Consider the following 19,128-nt stretch of genomic DNA (forward strand, 5'->3'; position numbering starts at 1 on the left):
AATTATAAACACCTGAAGAAAAACTGCTTATATTTCCTTAAATTAACATACTCATGCATAATTCTGTGCCTTCAAATACTCTATTTCCCCTCTTCTCTTCCTGTCAGCTCCTTTCTTGATATCATTTTTTCCCCTTCCTCAAAATCCACGTTGAATTTTACTTCTATGAAGTTGTCTCTGATGCTTCTGGCTTAGTGATGCCTCTTTCCTGAGCTCCCAGAACATAGTCTATGAATTTTTGGTATTAGTATATCAGCTATCTAATTCTATAATAAAATGTAATAAAACAAAAGAATGATACATGTAATAATTTGCCCTAGTTTCTAACAAACAATAATTTTCCCCAAGACATAAATGTCTTATTTGACTTTACATATCTAATACTCTATTTTTATTAAGTGAATGGGTGGATAAATAATCCTATAACTAAAAATGATTAGATGGAAATATTAAACCAAAACAAGCTAATGAACAAAAAATACCCAAGAGTTTACTCAAATATATACATTGCCTCATGAAAATGAGATTGGGAAAAAGTAGATAGTAAAATAAAAATGCTAAAGTTTGTAGGCCTTATTCAGAGTCTAGTTCATTTATTATGCTGGGAAAGAGAGATCAAATATTAAAACATCTGCATGGTTAAAAGATCAAACCTGAGAACGGTATCCTTCCCTAGCCAAAGAGAATCCATAGATGACAGAGAAGCCCAGAATGTACCAAGCTAAACAAAGGCTCCAGGAAAACCTCCCATGGACATCAGAACCAGTAGAAAGTTTTATAAAGCCTTTAAAGAGGGAAACCTTAAATATATGACTTGCATAAAAAGAACATTTAGAATAAGAAAAGGCAGCAGGAAAAAGAAAGGTCTTAGATCAGTGGTTCTCGGACTTCCTAATGCTGTGACCTTTTAATGCAGTTTCTCATGTTGTGGGGACCCCCAACCATAAAATTATTTTCATTGTCACTTCATAATTATAATTTTGCTACTGTTATGAACCATACTGTAAATATCTGTGCTTTCCAATTAAGCAACCCCTGTGAAAGGGTTGCTTGACCCACAAAGGGGTCTCCACCACACTGGTTGACAACCATTGTCTTAGATCTTTACTAAGGTCCTCAGAGGAAGCATTACAGATTGGATACATTCACCAGAAGATGGATGTTCAGTAGATTTCCCTCATTTGGTTCTACTGCCTTTCAAGATCTATCTCCCCTTTTTCATGTCATTTTTCCCACTGTTGAACCAAGACTAAATTCTCATTCCTTGGAATCCCTTCACTCTATCCCTTTATCAAAATACTTTTCTTTCTTTTTTTCTTTTTCTTTTGGTAAAGACGGGGTTTCTATGTGTAACAGCTCTGGCTGTCCTAGAACTTGCTTTGTAGACCAGACAGGGCCTGAACTCACAGATATCTGACTGCCTCTGCCTCCCAAGTGCTGGAATTAAAGGTGTGCACATCCACCACCTGGCTCTCAAAACACTTCTAACAAACCATATTGACTGAATATGCATGCATGCCCATGACACTGGGAGTTCTTGAGGGAGTACTTAAGGCTTTTCTTGGACTTGGCCTGGAATATTATACATAAATACACACACACACACACACACACACACACACACACACACACGTACTTTGTTGGACAGAAAGAAAGTGAATCTGCAGAAGCAGTCCTAAGACATGAACTGTAATTAGAGTTACTGGAACTAAAAAGTAGTCCTGGCTTTTAAGTGGGTGGCAGAAGAGAGGTATGATTGGAAGTATCTAGAAAGATGGGGCTGGAGAAGTAGCTCAGCAAGTAATGGTATGGTACCTGTCACCAAGTCTGATGTCCTGAGTTTGATCCCTGGGACTAACATGGTAGAGAGAGAGAAGCAAGTCCTACAGATATTCCTCTGACTCCCGTGTGTATATGTGAACACACATTCATACACAAAAAGTAAACAAATAAATGTAATAAAACCTTGTTTAAAGATCTAAGTTTCTAAGCATGGAGTTAGAATGCTAGCCCAAAATAGGTGAAGTGGTTCAGCCTCACAGAAAGTCAGGCTCAGCCTTGAGAGTTAGTTAGCAAATATAATCTCAGAAGGCATGTACAGAAGAATGAGTCACTAAAGGAAAAAGTTAAACCTTTGTGCCAGGAGCTCAGAGGCAGCTATAGTCTTAGAGGAAGGAAGTATAGAATTTGCATGGGTCCAAATATACCTGATCAAAATTAACTGTGAGACAGCAAAGGCAGAAGAAAGATGCTAGGATGGCCTGAGAATTCTACTCAAATTGAACTACCAAACTGCTCAAAGCAAAATTTATCACAGCCATTTCTGTTCAACTCGGGCATGTATGTGTATGTCACATTTTGTTGAAGAGGCCTTTGTCAATTCAAAGACATCTACGCTGAGACAAATGGTCCAAAGTCGGCAACTTACTCATCCTTGAGAACATCAAGGATTTTGTTTTGAGCTCCTCTCCACCAGGAATCTAGTAAAGAAAAGCTGAGCCTCCCAAAGAGCTACTGTCAGCTGACCTCACTAAGCCCCAAATCTCTTACCAGCTGGTACTGGCGACTGTAGAGGTCATGGCAGTTGTTGAAGATATATTCATATGTAGAGTTCAAGCAGGCTTTCACACAATCCTTTACCACCTGGCTGGCTCTTGGGGGGCTCTGCAGTTCTTGCACCTGCCAGTTAACAGAAGAAATACAGGCCTAGGGTCCTGCTCACCTAGGTGGGATATCCTCCCATCATTCCTGCAAATCTTCTTAAGATTTATTTCATCTTTTCCAGGTCTTCAAACCTTGCCCAGTGTTATGGTTTGAGTGGAAAATATCCCCCAAATGCTCATGTTTTCTTAGCCTGCTGCTGGAGGTACTGTTTTGGGAGGCTGTGGAATCTCTGGGTCACAGTGTCTAGCTATCAGCCACAGATCACGAGGAGCAGACCTTTGAGGGCACTGCTCTCCAAGTTCTCTCTGCTTCCTGATCCACCAAGATATGAGAAGCAGAAGCAAGTTCCTACTGTCCTGGACTAAGCACCTGCACCGCTCATACGTCTCTCTTCCCTTAGAAACTAGTGAGCACACCCTATGATGATACAGCAGGGTAGCTGATGGGGAGAACCTCCAGGTCTTCCTCACTCATCTACGGATTGCATACTTTTAGAAGTAATCTGGGGAACTGGCGTGTTTGGAAGTGGATGAATCCTGTAGCTTCAGACTGTCCAATGACTCTTACTCTCCAGGTTTCCATGGCCAAATCCTCAGGCCAGCACTAGCCAGCTCTGTCCACCCTTACCTTCATCCTGAAGAAAGTAATGCTGGTCAGCAAGTCCACGGTAGACTTTAAATCCTGAAGTCTCTCGGGGCTCCCAGCAGGGAAGTTATTCTGTTACAAATCAAGCCAGTGTTAAGAAAGGAGCAGAGGAACACAAAACCTTCACTGCCAAAAGTAATGAAACCACAGTTTCCCTAACTGCTGCCCACTGGGGTTTTCTATAGCTGAGCTGGGCAACCTACATTACTGATGCAGACAGGTCCTTGCCTGGTGCCAAGATGAATACTTTACAACTCAGAAAGCCACACTTCTTCCCAAATCTGCTTCTCATGAATGTATAAGCATTTGTTCAGATGAACACAGATACAGTCACCCTCCCCCTCTTTCCACCCCCACTTCTTAGATGAAGATTCTTACACCCAATGAGTACTTCAAAAACTACAATCTAACTGTATATCATGAATATAAGTGAAGCCATGCTAATGACCAAACTGAGATCAAGAACCTGTACTTTCTTTTTTAAAATTCTTTATCCATTTTACATACCAACCAGTTTCCCCTCCCTCACCTCTTTCCTCTCCCCTCCCTCAACCCATCCCCCTCATCCACTCCTCAGAAAGGGTAAGGCCTCCCATGGGGAGTCAACAAAGCCTGGCCTGTTCCATTGAGGCAGGGCCAAGACCCTCCCCCTGTATCGAGGATGAGCAAGGTATCTCAATCATATGGAATGGGCTCCAAGGCTCCAAAAAGTCAGCTCATACACCAGGGATAGATCCTAGTCCTACTGCCAGGGGTATCACAAACAGTCTAGGCTACACAATTGTCACCCACATGCAGAGGTCCTAGTTTGGTCCTCCAGGCTCCCCAGCTGTCAGTCAGTGAGCTTGCATGCAGAACCTGTACTTTCAATCTACCCTGTTCATCTAGTGTTCTAACACCAGCAGATGGCAGAGTTTTGAACAAAATCTTTGAAGTAAATTTTTTAGGACTTTCCTGTATGTCACAGATCATTCTCTTTGACATGAATTTTAGGAGGAAGCTGCATGGAGAGCTGAAAGGAAAGACTGAGTTCTGTCAGCTTTAAGCCTGTAGATGGCTACTAATGCCAAGGTGAGATTATAGTTACTTCTCCATTATTCGTGCAAATGCAGAGTAAGGATGGGGCAGATAACCAAAGCCTCACTTTTGTTAAGCTGGAGGCTGCTCTTGCACTTACTTTCTAATGTACACGTATTGTCTGCTGTGGACATTCCTAACATTTGAAGCAAGTGATAAAGCCAGTGTAAGAAGATCCAATTTAAAAGGAGCTGAGAAGCTGTCCATTTTCTCATCCTGGGTACCCACTCTCCTACATCTATTTACTCCTATACCAGAAAAAGGTATAACACCTAATATAGTTTACTTGTCCAAGACAGGCTACTCTTTATTCCCCTGGCCAAAGATTCCCATGTCTCTTAGGAATTGAGAAGAGGGAAGGGAGGGGGAGGGAGGGAGGAAAGAATGGAGGTGGGAAGAAAGAAAGAAAAAAAATTGACTAAGTATCTAATATTTTAAGGGAAGTTCTGGGGAGATTATGTCGTTAGAAAGTTGGCTAGAGTGATATGAATAGGGCTGAAAAGCGACCTGTCCACTAAAAGCCGTCATACATGCTATTTATAGACTGTAATGATCCTTAGAGTCAGAAGAACCATGGTATTTATGGCATTGGGCATCCAGGTAGGCATAATGGCACAGATTAGTTTCCTTGCCTTTCATCCTTATAACTAAGATTTTCCCGTGTCTTCCAGGTTGAGTTTGATATTACTTATTACTCTACCCACAGCTTGTCTTCACTTACTCTATATGTAGAGAGGTCTATTCTCAGTGAGTTGTGTAGTTGATCCAGCAGTTTCACAAATCTCTCTTTCTGAGGGTGAGAAAAAAAAAAAAAACAATGAAAAAGGGAGTGGGAGGGGACATCTTTTCTAATCTCTGTCCATGGGAACAACCGTTGTAAAGGAGAACAGACTAGATGAACCCTGTTCCATTTTTTCAACAGCACTCTCTTAAACTAGGAAACCTTTTCATGCTGACAAAGAGACATTCATATCCCTGAAAAGGGAAAAAAATCTCTTCCTAAACACAAGGATGTGATCAGTAAGTATATCTCTGTCTGTTTGAGACCTTAATTCATCTTAGTCAGGCAAAAGGAAATTCAAACACTTTCTCTGACTTGCTCCTAAGTCTCTGAGATCTCTGGGCTTCTGTTGGTGTATTTTTTTTTTAGCTTTAAATAAAGCATTTGTTGATGAGCAGAAGCTTAAGCAGTGTGCATATATTAGTCACGCCATATCTAGAAGATAATTGAAACCTTCAAGGCACTAGAGAGCACTGGAAATAATTAGTGACATGATCAAGCAGGGTTGGGGGACTGGGTATCCCTGAGCATCAGCCACATCTCGTGGGTCCAAGGACCTGGGGAAAGGTCCACTGAAAAAAAGACTCAGGGCTGGAAAGAGACCTCATCCTGGATGCTTTGAAGAGGCAGTTTCTGCTTTGCTCTTCCCAACCCTAGCAGCAGAGTCTGGGAAGGCCTAAGATGAGGGTCTAGCTGAGTCATCCTTGGTTTGACTCATATGACTAAGAGAAAGAGACAAGCCCAAAATAGCTCACAGGAAGATTGGAAGAGACGTCTGGAATTGTCAGGGGTAGGTGATGTGAACTCGGGCTGTAGAGGCCAAGTATGGTTTTCAAGAGTATCTCAGAGCCATGGCCTTCACTGTCCCTCAGGAGCCATTTCAGCTTCTTTGCAGGTAGTGAGGACCTTGGAAAAGCTGAGAAAAGACAACCCATACCCAAGCCCTGCCAATGAGTGGCTATTAACTCAAAGTGGGGGGTAAGGAGCCAGGCATATGGATGGACAAGAGCAGTGGGCACCCAAGACACTCTGCTTCTAGCTACCTTCACTTTGCAATCCTGGTCCCAATCAGACACTCTCAAGCTCCCAACTTCCCTCCCCTCAGGACACGTTTCCTATATAGACTACCACATTCTGGATCTTCCTCATTCCATCACAGGCCCCTTGCCTCACTTCCCTATAAGACCCCCCTAGGACATCTTCCCACAGCTGTAGCCAGAAAAGTGAGGCCAGTGTCCACTCAGTCTACTCAGTCTACATAGTCTGAAGAGCCTAACAGAGACTGGGTCTTCACCTCTTCCTTGCTACCTTGGTGCCAAAGAGCTTCTTGGGTATTCTTTTTCTTTGGGCGGGGGGCGGAGGTGTTTAAGACAGGGTTTCTGGGTAGCCCTGAGTGTCCTAGAATGCACTCTGTAAACTAGGTTGTCCTTGAACTCAGAGATCCACCTGCCTCTGCCTCCCAAGTATTGGGCTTAAAGGCATGCACTACTATTACCCAGCTATCCTGGGGCATTCTTAACAGACAGAGTCTAGCAATGATGATGAGAGAGAAAATAGTATTTTCTGTATTTGAAAGATGTCAGAAAGACACAAGAAGTATCTATTTTAACTGTTTCATGCAATTTTCCTTAGTGTATATTTTAATATTAAAATATATAATATGTACTATTTCACAGTTTGATTTTCATAGAAAAAGTGCCATTAAATGTAGAATCACATGCCTATAGGCTGTTAGCACAACATTTCTAGAATTAATTATATCGATTATATCAATAGATATTAAGTCAATTATAATGGGATCTGATTGGCTTAATCAGTAACATTAACTCGTCTACAGAAAAACTTATTAACAACAAAAACATTATAAATACCCAAAGTCAGGGACCAGAGATGCAGTAGACTGTGGGGATATCAGTAATTTTATGCCTACAGACAGAACATTTGTGAAAGGTCATTTCATCCTGCTTATCCTGAATTTATGTCAGGTGACATTCTGAGTAAAGACTGCAAGACTAAACAACATTGTGATTCAATTATGGTCCTGACTAGAGGAGTTTTGTCTGGGTTGACACAGAAATGTCTTCTACAGCATAGTGGTGCCATCACTTCTTAGAGTCTGAAGATAGTCTATCAATTATCTTATCTAGAAGAAAAAAAAAGGATTATCTTTCAAGGTAGCAACTTGAATATTAGGCACGTCAGTCAATCTATACAACTGGCCAGAACACACCAAACCATCAAATGGCAGCATTTTGGTACATGTATTTCATTACACTCACACCAAAGTTGGAGGCCGAGAAACGATCAGATGCAGAGACATTAGTGGAGGCAGTTGTGTGAGCATAATAGGCGTTGATGTTGGCCAGTAAGGTGCTCATCACTGCTGGTACACCAGGACACATGTACTTGGATGACAAACATGCAAAATGCCTGAAAGACAGAAACCACATTCTCAAAGACTCTTCACAGTTTGTAGTAGAAGTCAAGTAAGAAGCCAATTACGGTTTGTGGAAGTAAAGCCAGGTCAAATTGCCTTCCTCTGCTTATGCAGTATGGATTCCTATGTACACCTCTAAGGCAATATCACCAACTGATGTTTCTCCCAATAAACAAGAATTTCTATTGCAGGTGCACTGGTGGATTCCACAGAGAAATATTTTCCCTATAGCTTAGAGCACTCTTTGTTGACTCAATCTAGGTCACCTTGTTGGCTATGCATATGCGTACATGGGCAAAAACACGCTGTATTTGCTCAGACATGTGATATCTGTGTCTCTGTCTTTGTATACCTACTCACGCCTTTTTCCTTTCCTAATCATGATCTTGGTGTGTAAACAGGCCAATTCCTGAGACGCTGGCAAATATACTCCCTTTCTAATACATGCTTCTTTGCATTAAGGCATGGACACACTCCACCCAGTTCAAAGAGGAAAGTATGGAATCGCTGCACTTTATGGTTACTAAGCACTGTCTACTATGTCTTGTGCCTTCATTAGCTACCTAAAGCATTAGTAGCTATTTCCCAGGACCCCAGGGGAGCCTCACGTCATGGCCTGATATATGGACTCGATGCCATAGCGCATAGCAAATTCATCCACAATTTCTTGAGCTGTCTCATCAAAGTACACCTTCCATGCATCATCACCCCGAGCCTCTGGGATCCAGACTCCTCCATTGCCCTGAATGTCTGTGAGGTAATGGAAAAGGTTCTGCAGGACACAGAGTAGAGAGAACAAAGGGTTACAAGCACATCATAACTAAAAATTTCAGTAGAAAATTTTCTTTACATCACTGCTTAGTCTTTCCAAAGGTCATTACAGGCAGTTCTCATAGTGAACGCAAAGAACCACAGGTCTAGTCCCTCAGGTTAACCAAAATAGCACAATGAACCAATAATAAAACAACAACAAAAATGGTCCTAGGTCTCCAAGCACTTGCAAATCTTACTTATAGTCAAAACCCAACCATGCTTTCCAGCTCTCCTCTTACAAAGCTCTGCTCACCTCATGGAGACATGTATATTGCACATGGTATGGGGCTACCTTCTCCTCTCCCTTGATCTCCACATTGATTTGTAGTCGAATAGCCCCTGAGACAGCTGACTTGTCTGTCCTCTTCTCTACAAAGGAAAGAAGACTTGGGATTCACAACAATGCAACTACAGATATAGCCCTATTCTGGTTTAATTCAAGGGGGGAAAATGGCAACAACCCAAGTGGCCACACATTCTATAAATAACCCTGTACTAAGTGGAAGAACAGGAGTGGTCAGAGACTTACAGGGATTAGGGATTAGGATGGAGATGAAATGATCTGAAACTTGAAGAATGTACAAACTAGAACTAAGTTTTAGCCATTGCCATTCCGTTTTCCACCATTACCAATGGTCAGCGCTCTAAAGGTAAGACAAGTTCTATACCGGCTATGATCTGGAGTTTGGTGAATTGATAGATTTCCTAGATCCCTTGGAATGGTCTCCAATCACAGTAACATTTTATGACTCAGTTTCCTCACCCAGATTGTACCAGACATCCATCTCTCCACTGAGTGTCCGAACCTCAATGATGGTTTGACCAAGGAAATCATCAGACTCCCGCTTCAGCCGCTGTTTCACTCTGGATTTGATGTCATCATCCTCATCCCACACGCGTACCTTGATGCGATCGGAAGAGTTGTGGCACTCACTGTGGAAGAAGCAGGTAGAGAATTAGGTAGGACAGACCTAGCAGCATCACTATCACTTCCAGTTTCCAGCCCCCAAAGTTCCACCAACTGCACTTGAAAAAGAAAGAAAATTACAGCAGATTGTGGCACTCAAATTCCAAGTCTATCCAATCCTTATGGAGAGGAAGGAAATGAGTAGCTATGGGCAAGTCTGGCTTCTTATGCAGCTAACTGTATCATCAATTCCAACAGGACAACACCAGGGTTCCAGAAACAACTGGTAGCTCCTTCCTCAGAGTCCAAGACACGACCCTAGTAGGGTGATCAGGTCATATCTGCTTAGTTTTCTAATTCTCCCATGTACCAACTCAGGGCTTATGAACTTCTACCACTCTATTATTCCCTTGAATGGCTGTTCTCTTCTGTGGTGTTTTGCTTTGGAGAAGGGAGATGCCTCTCTCCAATTTTGTTCTCCTCCCCAGAAGCTGTTTCCTGGATCTTGGTCTCTCAGTGCAAACTAGTAGTAGCAAGCAGAATGTTTTACTCAATTCCCTCCATTTTCATATCTTTCTACATTCAAGATATTTCCATTAAAATACTATACTGCAATAGTAACTTCTCTACTGAAAAAGTAATGGATAAGTCAACAATGCACATCTTGAAGACAGAAACTCTATCACTCAGTCTGAGATGAACAGTACCATGTAAAGTATCTTGCATAAAATAGGAACTGAATAAATTGTTCATCTATAATGAGTAAAAGATGACAACCGTGAAACAGTTCATTTTAAAGTAGCTATAGGAACAACTCAGATTCTCAAACACACAGGTGCTTTACTCAGTAACTGCTACCTGGACTGGAGAGTAATTTCACTGTATCCCAATCCCTTTCCCTGAGTGCTCAGAGGAGTCAGCAGAACCTGCTTTCTGTATAGTCAGCCTGCTCAGCAGATTCAGACCCAAAGTCCTGGTCTTATACTTTGGGGAGTAGGGATGTAAGACAAAGCATCTGGCCACTCCAGACTGTCATTCAAGTTCTAGGATTTGGTGAAATAGTCTGTAAGGAAGAGAGGTAAGGGGAAAGGAATGGAGAAATGTGTTGGGGTAGGAAGAAAGACTTTCCTTAGGAAAGAGGGAAATGCCTCCAGACCCAATTGCCATTTTCAAACATAATTACCCAGTTATAGGCAAGACATCCTTTCCTCAGTCCTGAGAAAAACTTCATACTTCCTAGGCAGGGTTAGGGAGGAATCACAGGGTAGTAGTAAAATTGTTCTAGTGCTAAAAAAAAAAAAAAACACCACGACCCATAAACTGACCTAGTTAAGACAGGGTTTGGGTAAACTACCAAAGACTGTAAGAAGAAACCCAAAGAAAGTATGGCTGCTGCCCAGTGAGACAAGTGAGAATCTCCATAGTCTTTGTCCAGTCTTAGGGCTCAAGCCAGAAAAGTGGGTTCTAATATCGCTTCTAAAATATATAAGTTTCCAGACAGAGAGTCATGTGTGACTTACAAATGGAACTTCTCTTCCCAAACAGGATTCAAATTTCCAAAGATGGTTTTGGTACGCTTCTTGGTTTTCCCAACTTGCACAGTCACATAAGGGTCACTGGATCCTGTCTTATCTTTAGCTTGTAGGCCCTGGGCACAAACCACTGCAGCACAAGAACAAATCAGAAAAGTACATTTCAGAGTTAAGTCACAAGTTCCCATAGCACTGTCCACATTCTCTCCAACTTAGAGAAGCCTCCTGTATATGCACAGGAGCCTTACTTCTCCACATCTAACCTTAGCCATAGGCTACCAACTTCTCCTTCAAAGTTTAATCCAGGAACCTCATCTACTTCCCTGAGTACTTCCTGATCAATGGCCACCGACCTCACTGGTCCTTAACTCTCTAATGTACACATGCTTCAGTTCTGCCCACCATACTAACAACCAGTCAACTAGTCTTTGGTCTCCTCCTTACCCCTTTCCTCCCATGCCCAGTTTTTATAAAAATCCAAATGAGTATACAATGTTAGATTGTTTGAATATGCTTGTAATGGTTCATAGTGCTTGTGAATACTGGCCTCTTCTAGCATCAGGGTCTAAGAGGGAAAAGAATGATGAATGATAGGATTCTCTTTTCTTCTCAGTTATAAATTCTTTCTCCTCGATGCCTTGCTCCCTCATACTTGAGATGCTTCCTCCTCGTGCTTTCCCCATGGTATCCCTAAGCCCTCAAACTTTAGCTTGCTTACCAGTGATGGTAATTTTGGCTGACCATTTGGAGGTACCATCCAGGACACTCTGCTTCACTGTTTTCATCTGCTGCACATGGGCAACTTTGCTCACTGTGAAGACATCTCGGATAACCTCAAAGATCTCTGGTTTATTCCGTTCTCGAATCTTCATACGGTCCTTCATAGCCATAATAATGTTCTGCGTCCTGTCCTCAGCTCCATGCTTAGAGCTCTTTTCAGCAGCCCCTGAAGGATGGTCCAGAAACCTGAACTAAGCAACAGGCTACCTCCCAGACCAAGGTCAAGCCAGAAAGAAGTGGTGGGAAGAGGCATGAAACAATGGGGGAAGTTTAAGGATACTGTGAATTCCCTTCAAAAAGGTGATCACTGTGATGCCTGCTGCCTGCCCAAAGGAGTTTAAAATTTGAAAGGTAGCAAAATCTTGATAATGATGATGGGAATTCATTATACTATTTTGTTTAGATAAATATTGGAAGAGTCTCCATCAAGTCTCTAACTCTATGGTCAAAATATATCCAAAGGGTGTTTCAGATGTTGTGGAGCAATGGTAGGTGGCCAAAATAATTCGGCCAATCTTACCTGCCAATTGGGTTGTACTCTATGGTTCTAGTGCTTTTAATCTCAACAAATAGTTTAGTATGATAAGAAAATAAAATCTTTGGTATCAAACCTGGGTTTAAACCCTAGTTCTACCACTCCTAGTTTTGTGAACTACTTTCTCTCTGTGAGGAAACAGTGGCATTTATCTCCTGGGATTTTTTTCTTTTACTTTGTTATTTGAGATAGGGTCTCACTATGTAGCCTTAATTGCCCTAGACTTAAGAACTCACTATGTTTTTTGCCCGGCAATCTTATCTACTTCCCATAATCAGGAGGATAGCTATATGTTTTTCTTTGGGATCACCTTCTTATTTAGCTTCTTTAGGAGATCAAATTATAGACTCACTGACCTTTATTTATCTCTAGAAATAATGAGTGAGTACATCCCATGTTCATCTTTTTGGGTCTGGGTTACCTCACTCAGGATAGTGTTTTCTATTTCCATCCATTTGCATGCAAAATTCGAGAAGTCATTGTTTTTTACCGCTGAGTAGTATTCTAATGTGTATATATTCCACACTTTCTTCATCCATTCTTCCATTGAAGGACATCTAGGTTGTTTCCAGGTTCTGGCTATTACAAATAATGCTGCTATGAACATAGTTGAACAAATGCCCCTGTCATATAGGACAATGCCACTGGGTTTTGATCCTACTTCATGTTCTGGCTTTGTGGGAGCCTAACCAGTTTGGATGTTCACCTTCCTAGACCAGGATGGAGCGGGGAGGACTTTGGACTTTCCACAGGGCAGGGAACCCTAACTGCCCTTCAGACTGGAGAGGGAGGGGGAGAGGACTGAGGGGAGGGGGAGAGGAGAGGGAGGAGGAGGGGAAAAGGGAGACGGGGAGGGAAATGGGAGGCGGGGAGGAGGCGGAGATTTTTTTTCAATAAAAAATTATATTTTAAAAAAAAACTCACTATGTAGACCAGGCTGGCCTTGAACTCATAGAGATCTGCCTGCTTCTGCCTCCCAATGCTGGGATTAAGGGTGTGTCCTATCATGCCTGGCACAAGAGTATAATACACAGTCTTTCAACATGTGTATTATAATACACGTTCTTTCCCAGTATACAGCAATTGCTCAAGAAATCATCACAATTATTATCTGCTTATCTTCTTTTACTACAACCTTTAAAGCATTATTATGAGTAACAGCTGGGAGACATGGAGGGCTAAGAGAATACTACCTACATTCCTTTACTGCCATTCTTCCTGAAGTCTGACTACACTGAGAGCAAACTCAGTAAAAGTTGGGCAGAGTGGCAGTAACTTTGAGTACTATCACCTTCCCTGCTAGGAACTTGTTGCTTTTCCTGTTCCTATGTGCAAATACCATCAGCGGCACACGTGACATACGTAGCTGGGCTTTGAGCACCTGGTACACTTTCCTAATAGTCTGTTGCTCCATCTACCTGAAACTTCTGTTGTCTAGAAGATCTGTCTACAAGTAATAAATTCAGTCTCCTAGGATCTAGATAGACCAATGGGAGGCTTCTCTGGGAGGCCTGGAAATTCATAGAACTCTCTTTTCTTGTCCTCTCAGTCCTTGATTAAACATGCTCTAGTCACATGAGCAATGGTGTATACTATTCTAGTTGAGCCTCTGGAACCAAATGAATCCTGCAAAAGACTTGAGCTCCAACAGAAGGCTATAGAAAGTTCAAGGATTTTCCCTAAAGGAAGTTAAGGCAAACTGTAAGGCCCATTGTTTGGAAAAGCAATATCTCTTGATTCAGCACCTTACTTTTCTGAAAAGTAAAAACCCTCAGAGTAAATCAGAATAGAAAATAATAAACCAGACACCACTGCTGTTTGCTGAAGACTGTTTTAGAAAGGCCCCATTGCCCCTGCTCCCCAGTCCTCATCCCATGGGATGACTCACGTTGTAGGCAATCGGCATTGAGCAGATCCTGGCATTTCTCATGGCACTTGACTCCACACTCGCTGCAGCGCATGCCTTGCCGGGCAAGGCCCCAGAGCAAACCTTCACACTCATAGCAGTAGGTAGGAGCAGTAGCTGACCAGACCTCAAAGTTGTGGGGTGTGGTACACGAGATGGGGTAGATTAAGGCCTGCAGAGTTTTCTTATACACATGGGATTTCTGAAAGACACATGTCCCATCACATACCAACAACTGTATGACCATGCTGAAAAGTGCCAGGGCTGCAACCTGGTTTCTTCTCTGAATAACACAACCTAGCCTGGGCCAGCCTAGAGCCCAGCCTGGCACAGAGAAGGCCCCACTAAATTTACTTCTAGTCATCCAGCGTGGGCCCATAGTTGAACCTGAACAATTCACTTTAGAGAAACAAGAGGGTAAAAGACTCACTATAAAACCCCAAGATCAGGGACTGGGGAGATGGCTCAGAGGGTAAGAGCATTGACTGCTCTTCCAGAGGTCCTGAGTTCAATTCCCAGCAACCACAGCCATCTGTAATGAGATCTGGTGCCTTCTTCTGGCCAGCAAACAGACAGACAGAACACTGTATACATAATAAATAAATAAATCTTAAAAAAAAAAAACCAAGATCAGTGCCCATATGCTTTAATACTCCAATCTGGACTCTTGTTTCTCCCAGTGTAGAAAATTAAGACCAGATATTATCTTGGCAACCATATATATCCAGAATTTTAAAATTCATAGTTAGTATGGCTACAAAGATGATCAATCCTGATGCCAGTAGACTCAACAAAAGTCCATGAGTTACTTACCAGCTCTTCATCCTTGAGAGAGGTACGTGTAGCCATTGCAGAAGTAATCCCCGCTTTCCGTGACTGAACCAGTGACTATGAGAGAAGAGCTGTATGTCAACCCTGGTTGCCACAAAAGACTAGCAAAGTCCTGAAGAGACAGCTTCAGTTTCTAATGCCACTTGACTATAACAGATAACCATTCTACTTTCACTGTCACTCAGAAACTACCCCTGGGTAATAAGTAATAGAGTCCCAGGTTGAGATGTAACACCCCAAGTCCTCAAAGGACTGTTCTAGCAATGTTAGTATGGTACTTCTTTCAGGATAGCCACCATCAAAAGGGCTTTCCTCTTTCACTATTCTTAGGGTGTCTTATCCCATAGAAATTCCTTGTCTATGAGAAGGCAAAGGAAAAATGAAAAGCTTAGAATATAGTAAGGAACAGGTTATAAGAATGAAATACACACACAAGCTATCAGAGTCACATATAAGAACCATCCATGCTAACTCCTATACCCAGATACCTCCCCACACCCAATCCATGGGGAAATAAAGGCCAGCAGCCCAAATAAACAGGGTATTTGGCAAGTAAAAAGGGGCAGTGGAAGCCAAACAGGACAGAGAGTAAAGTTCAATAAAGGGGGCTGTCCTGCTAGCCAGGTTCTTATGTAGAGGAACTACATGTTTCTGCCAAGCCAAAGTCTTAAAGGAGGCCCCTGGAAGACACTTGACTTCATTAAGGCAGCAGAAATTGAGCAACTCACGAGCCTCAGCAAGAACATCAGTTGAAAGGGGCCCAAATAGTTTGGGAATGTGGACTCTTAAGAGGATGGGGAAGGGCCCTGGATGCACTCACCATAGCCTGTGCAGAGGAAAGCAAAGAAAGGAACAACATGACGTTAAAGTCCCCTAAGAGCATAAAAACTTTCAGAGGCAACTAAGAGGTTCTTTCCTCCAGTTTACCACAGAGACATGTTCTAATAACTCTATCTACTAAAACTATCTCTCATCCAGAGAGCTGTCCAGGGCCCAGGCTGAGAGTACCCACTCTAAGGGCCAGTGTGTCTCAAAGTGAAAAACAGGCAAAGCTAAAAGACAGAGGAGGGAAAACAAGAAATGATCCAGACCTGTTTGTGGAGAAAGGGAGGGGAGGTAGAGATAAAAGAGTAAGAAGAAAGGTAAGCAAGAAGATAATAAAGGAAATGATAATAAGGAAAATATGAGATCAGAATTCACCTTCTACCAGCTAGATGAGAAGCTGGAGGAAGATAAGGTACACTAAAAAGAGAATGAAAAAGAAGATACAGAACTGGTAGGAAGTAAAGAAAGGAAGAAATGGTGATGAAAATAAGGGAAATGACATTTCCATGCACCCAGTGAAGGAAAGAGAAATTGGTAGGAGAAAAAGAGAACAGAGAATAGGAGAAAAAAGAAAAAGAGTGGATAGGGAAACCAGAATGGACAGAACAGAGAGAAATAAGAGTCACAGGAGTAGAAAATGGGAAAAAGAAGAGGGTTCAAATCCTGCTGAATCCTCACACCTCATATCTGTCCTTAGAGCTCAGAGCCTCTGGAAAAGCCTAGGTCCCACTCTATTCCTACCACTCACAGGCTACGGAAAATTGCTCACATTGATCCTGCTTTAGAAAGTATGGCCTAAGCAGGGCAGTGGTAGCGAACGCCTTTAATCCCAGCACTCGGGAGGCAGAGGCAGGTGGATCTTTGTGAGTCGAGGCCAGCCTGGTCTACAAGAGCTAGTTCCAGGGCAGGCTCCAAAACCACAGAGAAACCCTGTCTCAAAAAAAAAAAATTAAACAAACAAACAAACAAATAAATAAATAAATAAATGTAAGACCTAGAATAGGAGGTTTTGGTCATCCTTGAGATTCCAAGAGCACCTTTAACTCCTAAGCCTAATGCAGTTCAGTTCCACAAATGTTTATCATATCTTCTCAATGTCTTAGGTTAAGACATAGTCTATAGAACTTATGTTTTGGGAAGTTTTCATTTGACTTCTAGGAAGGATCACGCTCCAGTTATTTGTATCACACACCAAGGTGTCAGTAATCTAAATTAAAGGCAGGAGGTTGGGGTCAGTTTCCATTCTAGGTTATCAGAAAAGGTTGCAAAGCTACCTAGAGGAATTAAGATGCCTGATATAAGATCTTTGAATTCAGTATTTAAGGCATAAGCTACAAATGTTCCAGGTAGGAACTTGACTCATTGAAGAACCCAGGGTCCTGGCTTAGAAGTAATTTAGAACTAGGATCCACTGAAACCATTATTAAGTATCAGAAAATCTGAAATGGCTGATTCTAATCCTGAGAGTTTGCCAAGTCCTATCGGGGTGTATATCCAAAGGCTACTACAGAGCTAATGTCAGAGGTTTCACTTACCAGATCACTGACAAGTGGCAGTGGCTTCTTTTTTCGTAGATCTGGCATGCTGTCAATGCCATAGAGCCCTCCAGCTGGCCTAAGGAGAGAAGAAAGCATCAGAATCTTTAGTCCTAGCTTTGCCCTACTGTCGGGTCCTTTATTCTATTATCCTTGTTCTCCTCCTGCTCAGAGGATGATGAACTAACCTCCACGTAACTTTAAAAGATTAAGGAAGACAGTAAGTGAGGAAGGAAATCCAAGGGATTAACAATGGAATTTTCTTTTAGTTTCTCAGTGCTTCCTGCCATTTCAGTAATGTCTGAAAGCTCTTTTACCTCACTGGAACAATTCAAGACACTTTTGTTTATTTGATGATGCCTGTACTTCAAAAGGCAACTTGGGAACTGGTACCAAGAGGGCTTCCGCTCTACATAGACCAGATAACTCCCCAAAGAGAAGTCTAGTATAGCCTAGGCTACAACAAAGCCCACAAGGTGGCTCCACCAGAAGAGCCTCCTGCCTAGGCAAGTAAGACGACTAAACAATGACATGTCGAGGGAGACTTCCATCTACCAGTAAGAGGCTCATCTGTTCTGTCTACTTGAGACTTCTGACACAGAGGGTCTCCATGAAGAGTTAAGTTCCTACAACCCAGAAGAGGCTGAGGGAGTGCAACGGGAGACTTACAAAGTCAAGGAGCGGAGGTAGGAAGTAACAGCGAAGGGACTCTGATAGTGATAGTCTGGATCAATACTAAATGCCTACATAAATATCCGTCAACAGAAACCAGAGAAGAATTACAGCAAAAGCAACTGAAGACCTATAAAGTGTTTACACTTTGGTATACTAATTTTTTGTCGTTGCCTAATTTTACTAACATAAAGTTTAAAAAAAGAACAAGCGAAAACAGAGTATGCCTCCAAAAGGGTATCAGTCTTATATTGCTATAACCTGAATTTCGCCTGCAGTTTGGTCAACTCCCTATGTCCAATATTCCTCCTCCTCTTTGAGTCTTAGTGTCACCTTCATAAAATACGGTTGAGTTAAAAAGGAAAAAAAAGGGGCTCTGGCTCTTTCAATGCTGAATTATGAACTATAATAAACAAACAATCCCCCAAAACGAACCTTATGTACTTGGTTTTGTTTTGAGAAAGGGTCTCGCTGCTTTGTCTAGGCTGGCCTTGGATTCACTATATAGCTAGCTAAGGGTAGCCATAAACCACAGGCCTCCTGCCTCAGAGTCTTCAGTTTATAGATACACACAAACATATTCAACTAATCATGCATTTGCTTCCAGTAACAACAATGAGCTAGAGATACTGGGTAGCTGGGTTGTGCACCATAACTGGTCTAAACATAGAAGTCCCAGAAAAATCAGATGTGACCGTGATATAGGCAAAAAAGGAAGTCACAAATTGAGTTAAGACCAGAAGCTGGAAGAGCCAACTCAACATACAAATGTCTAGTGAACTAGCTCTCAGCACAGGCGGTGGACTTTGTTTCAGTGAGACCAACAAGCCTAAGAAGCACAGAAAGGAAGACAAGAGGAAATTATTTTGAAAACCCTTGCATTCTATTTTAAAATCAGTTTGGATAGGCTCTACTGGTATATATACATTTCATAATTATTAGAAGAATCTAATGTTCACTGAAGAAGCAACTAGTGACAAGAATTCACAGTGAATTCTAGCAACTACAATATGCTTTGGTTAAGTCAAAAGGTTTTTGCAACAAATAAACTTTTGAAAGAGATGGAAAGGGCTGGCTCTTTCAAACGACTTGCCCAAAGAAGACAAAGTGTGTGTGTGTGTGTGTGTGTGTGTGTGTGAGAGAGAGAGAGAGAGAGAGAGAGAGAGAGAGAGAGAGAGAGAGAGAGAG

At 42.0% G+C, this 19,128-nt stretch overlaps 1 protein-coding gene across 8 annotated transcripts in view; it reads right to left on the reverse strand.

Moving 5' to 3' along the window:
• Unc13b (unc-13 homolog B) overlaps nt 1-19,128 on the reverse strand; it is a 187,830-nt gene that overhangs the window by 15,043 nt on the left and 153,659 nt on the right. For all 8 annotated transcript variants that reach the window (XM_050155897.1, XM_050155891.1, XM_050155893.1 and 5 more), the window contains 12 exons: nt 17,269-17,347; nt 14,891-14,965; nt 14,060-14,279; nt 11,575-11,802; nt 10,845-10,986; nt 9,181-9,350; nt 8,671-8,786; nt 8,213-8,376; nt 7,447-7,597; nt 5,108-5,176; nt 3,292-3,381; nt 2,551-2,679 (listed from right to left, as the gene is read on the reverse strand). In XM_050155897.1, the coding sequence (XP_050011854.1) occupies nt 2,551-2,679; nt 3,292-3,381; nt 5,108-5,176; nt 7,447-7,597; nt 8,213-8,376; nt 8,671-8,786; nt 9,181-9,350; nt 10,845-10,986; nt 11,575-11,802; nt 14,060-14,279; nt 14,891-14,965; nt 17,269-17,347 (1,633 nt within the window). The remainder of the gene's footprint in view (nt 1-2,550; nt 2,680-3,291; nt 3,382-5,107; nt 5,177-7,446; nt 7,598-8,212; nt 8,377-8,670; nt 8,787-9,180; nt 9,351-10,844; nt 10,987-11,574; nt 11,803-14,059; nt 14,280-14,890; nt 14,966-17,268; nt 17,348-19,128) is intronic.

The sequence above is a fragment of the Alexandromys fortis genome, unplaced genomic scaffold (assembly GCF_014885135.2).
Source record: "Alexandromys fortis isolate MF-2015 unplaced genomic scaffold, M_Fortis_MF-2015_v1.1 scaffold_92, whole genome shotgun sequence".
In the NCBI taxonomy this organism is placed as follows: Eukaryota; Metazoa; Chordata; class Mammalia; order Rodentia; family Cricetidae; genus Alexandromys; species Alexandromys fortis.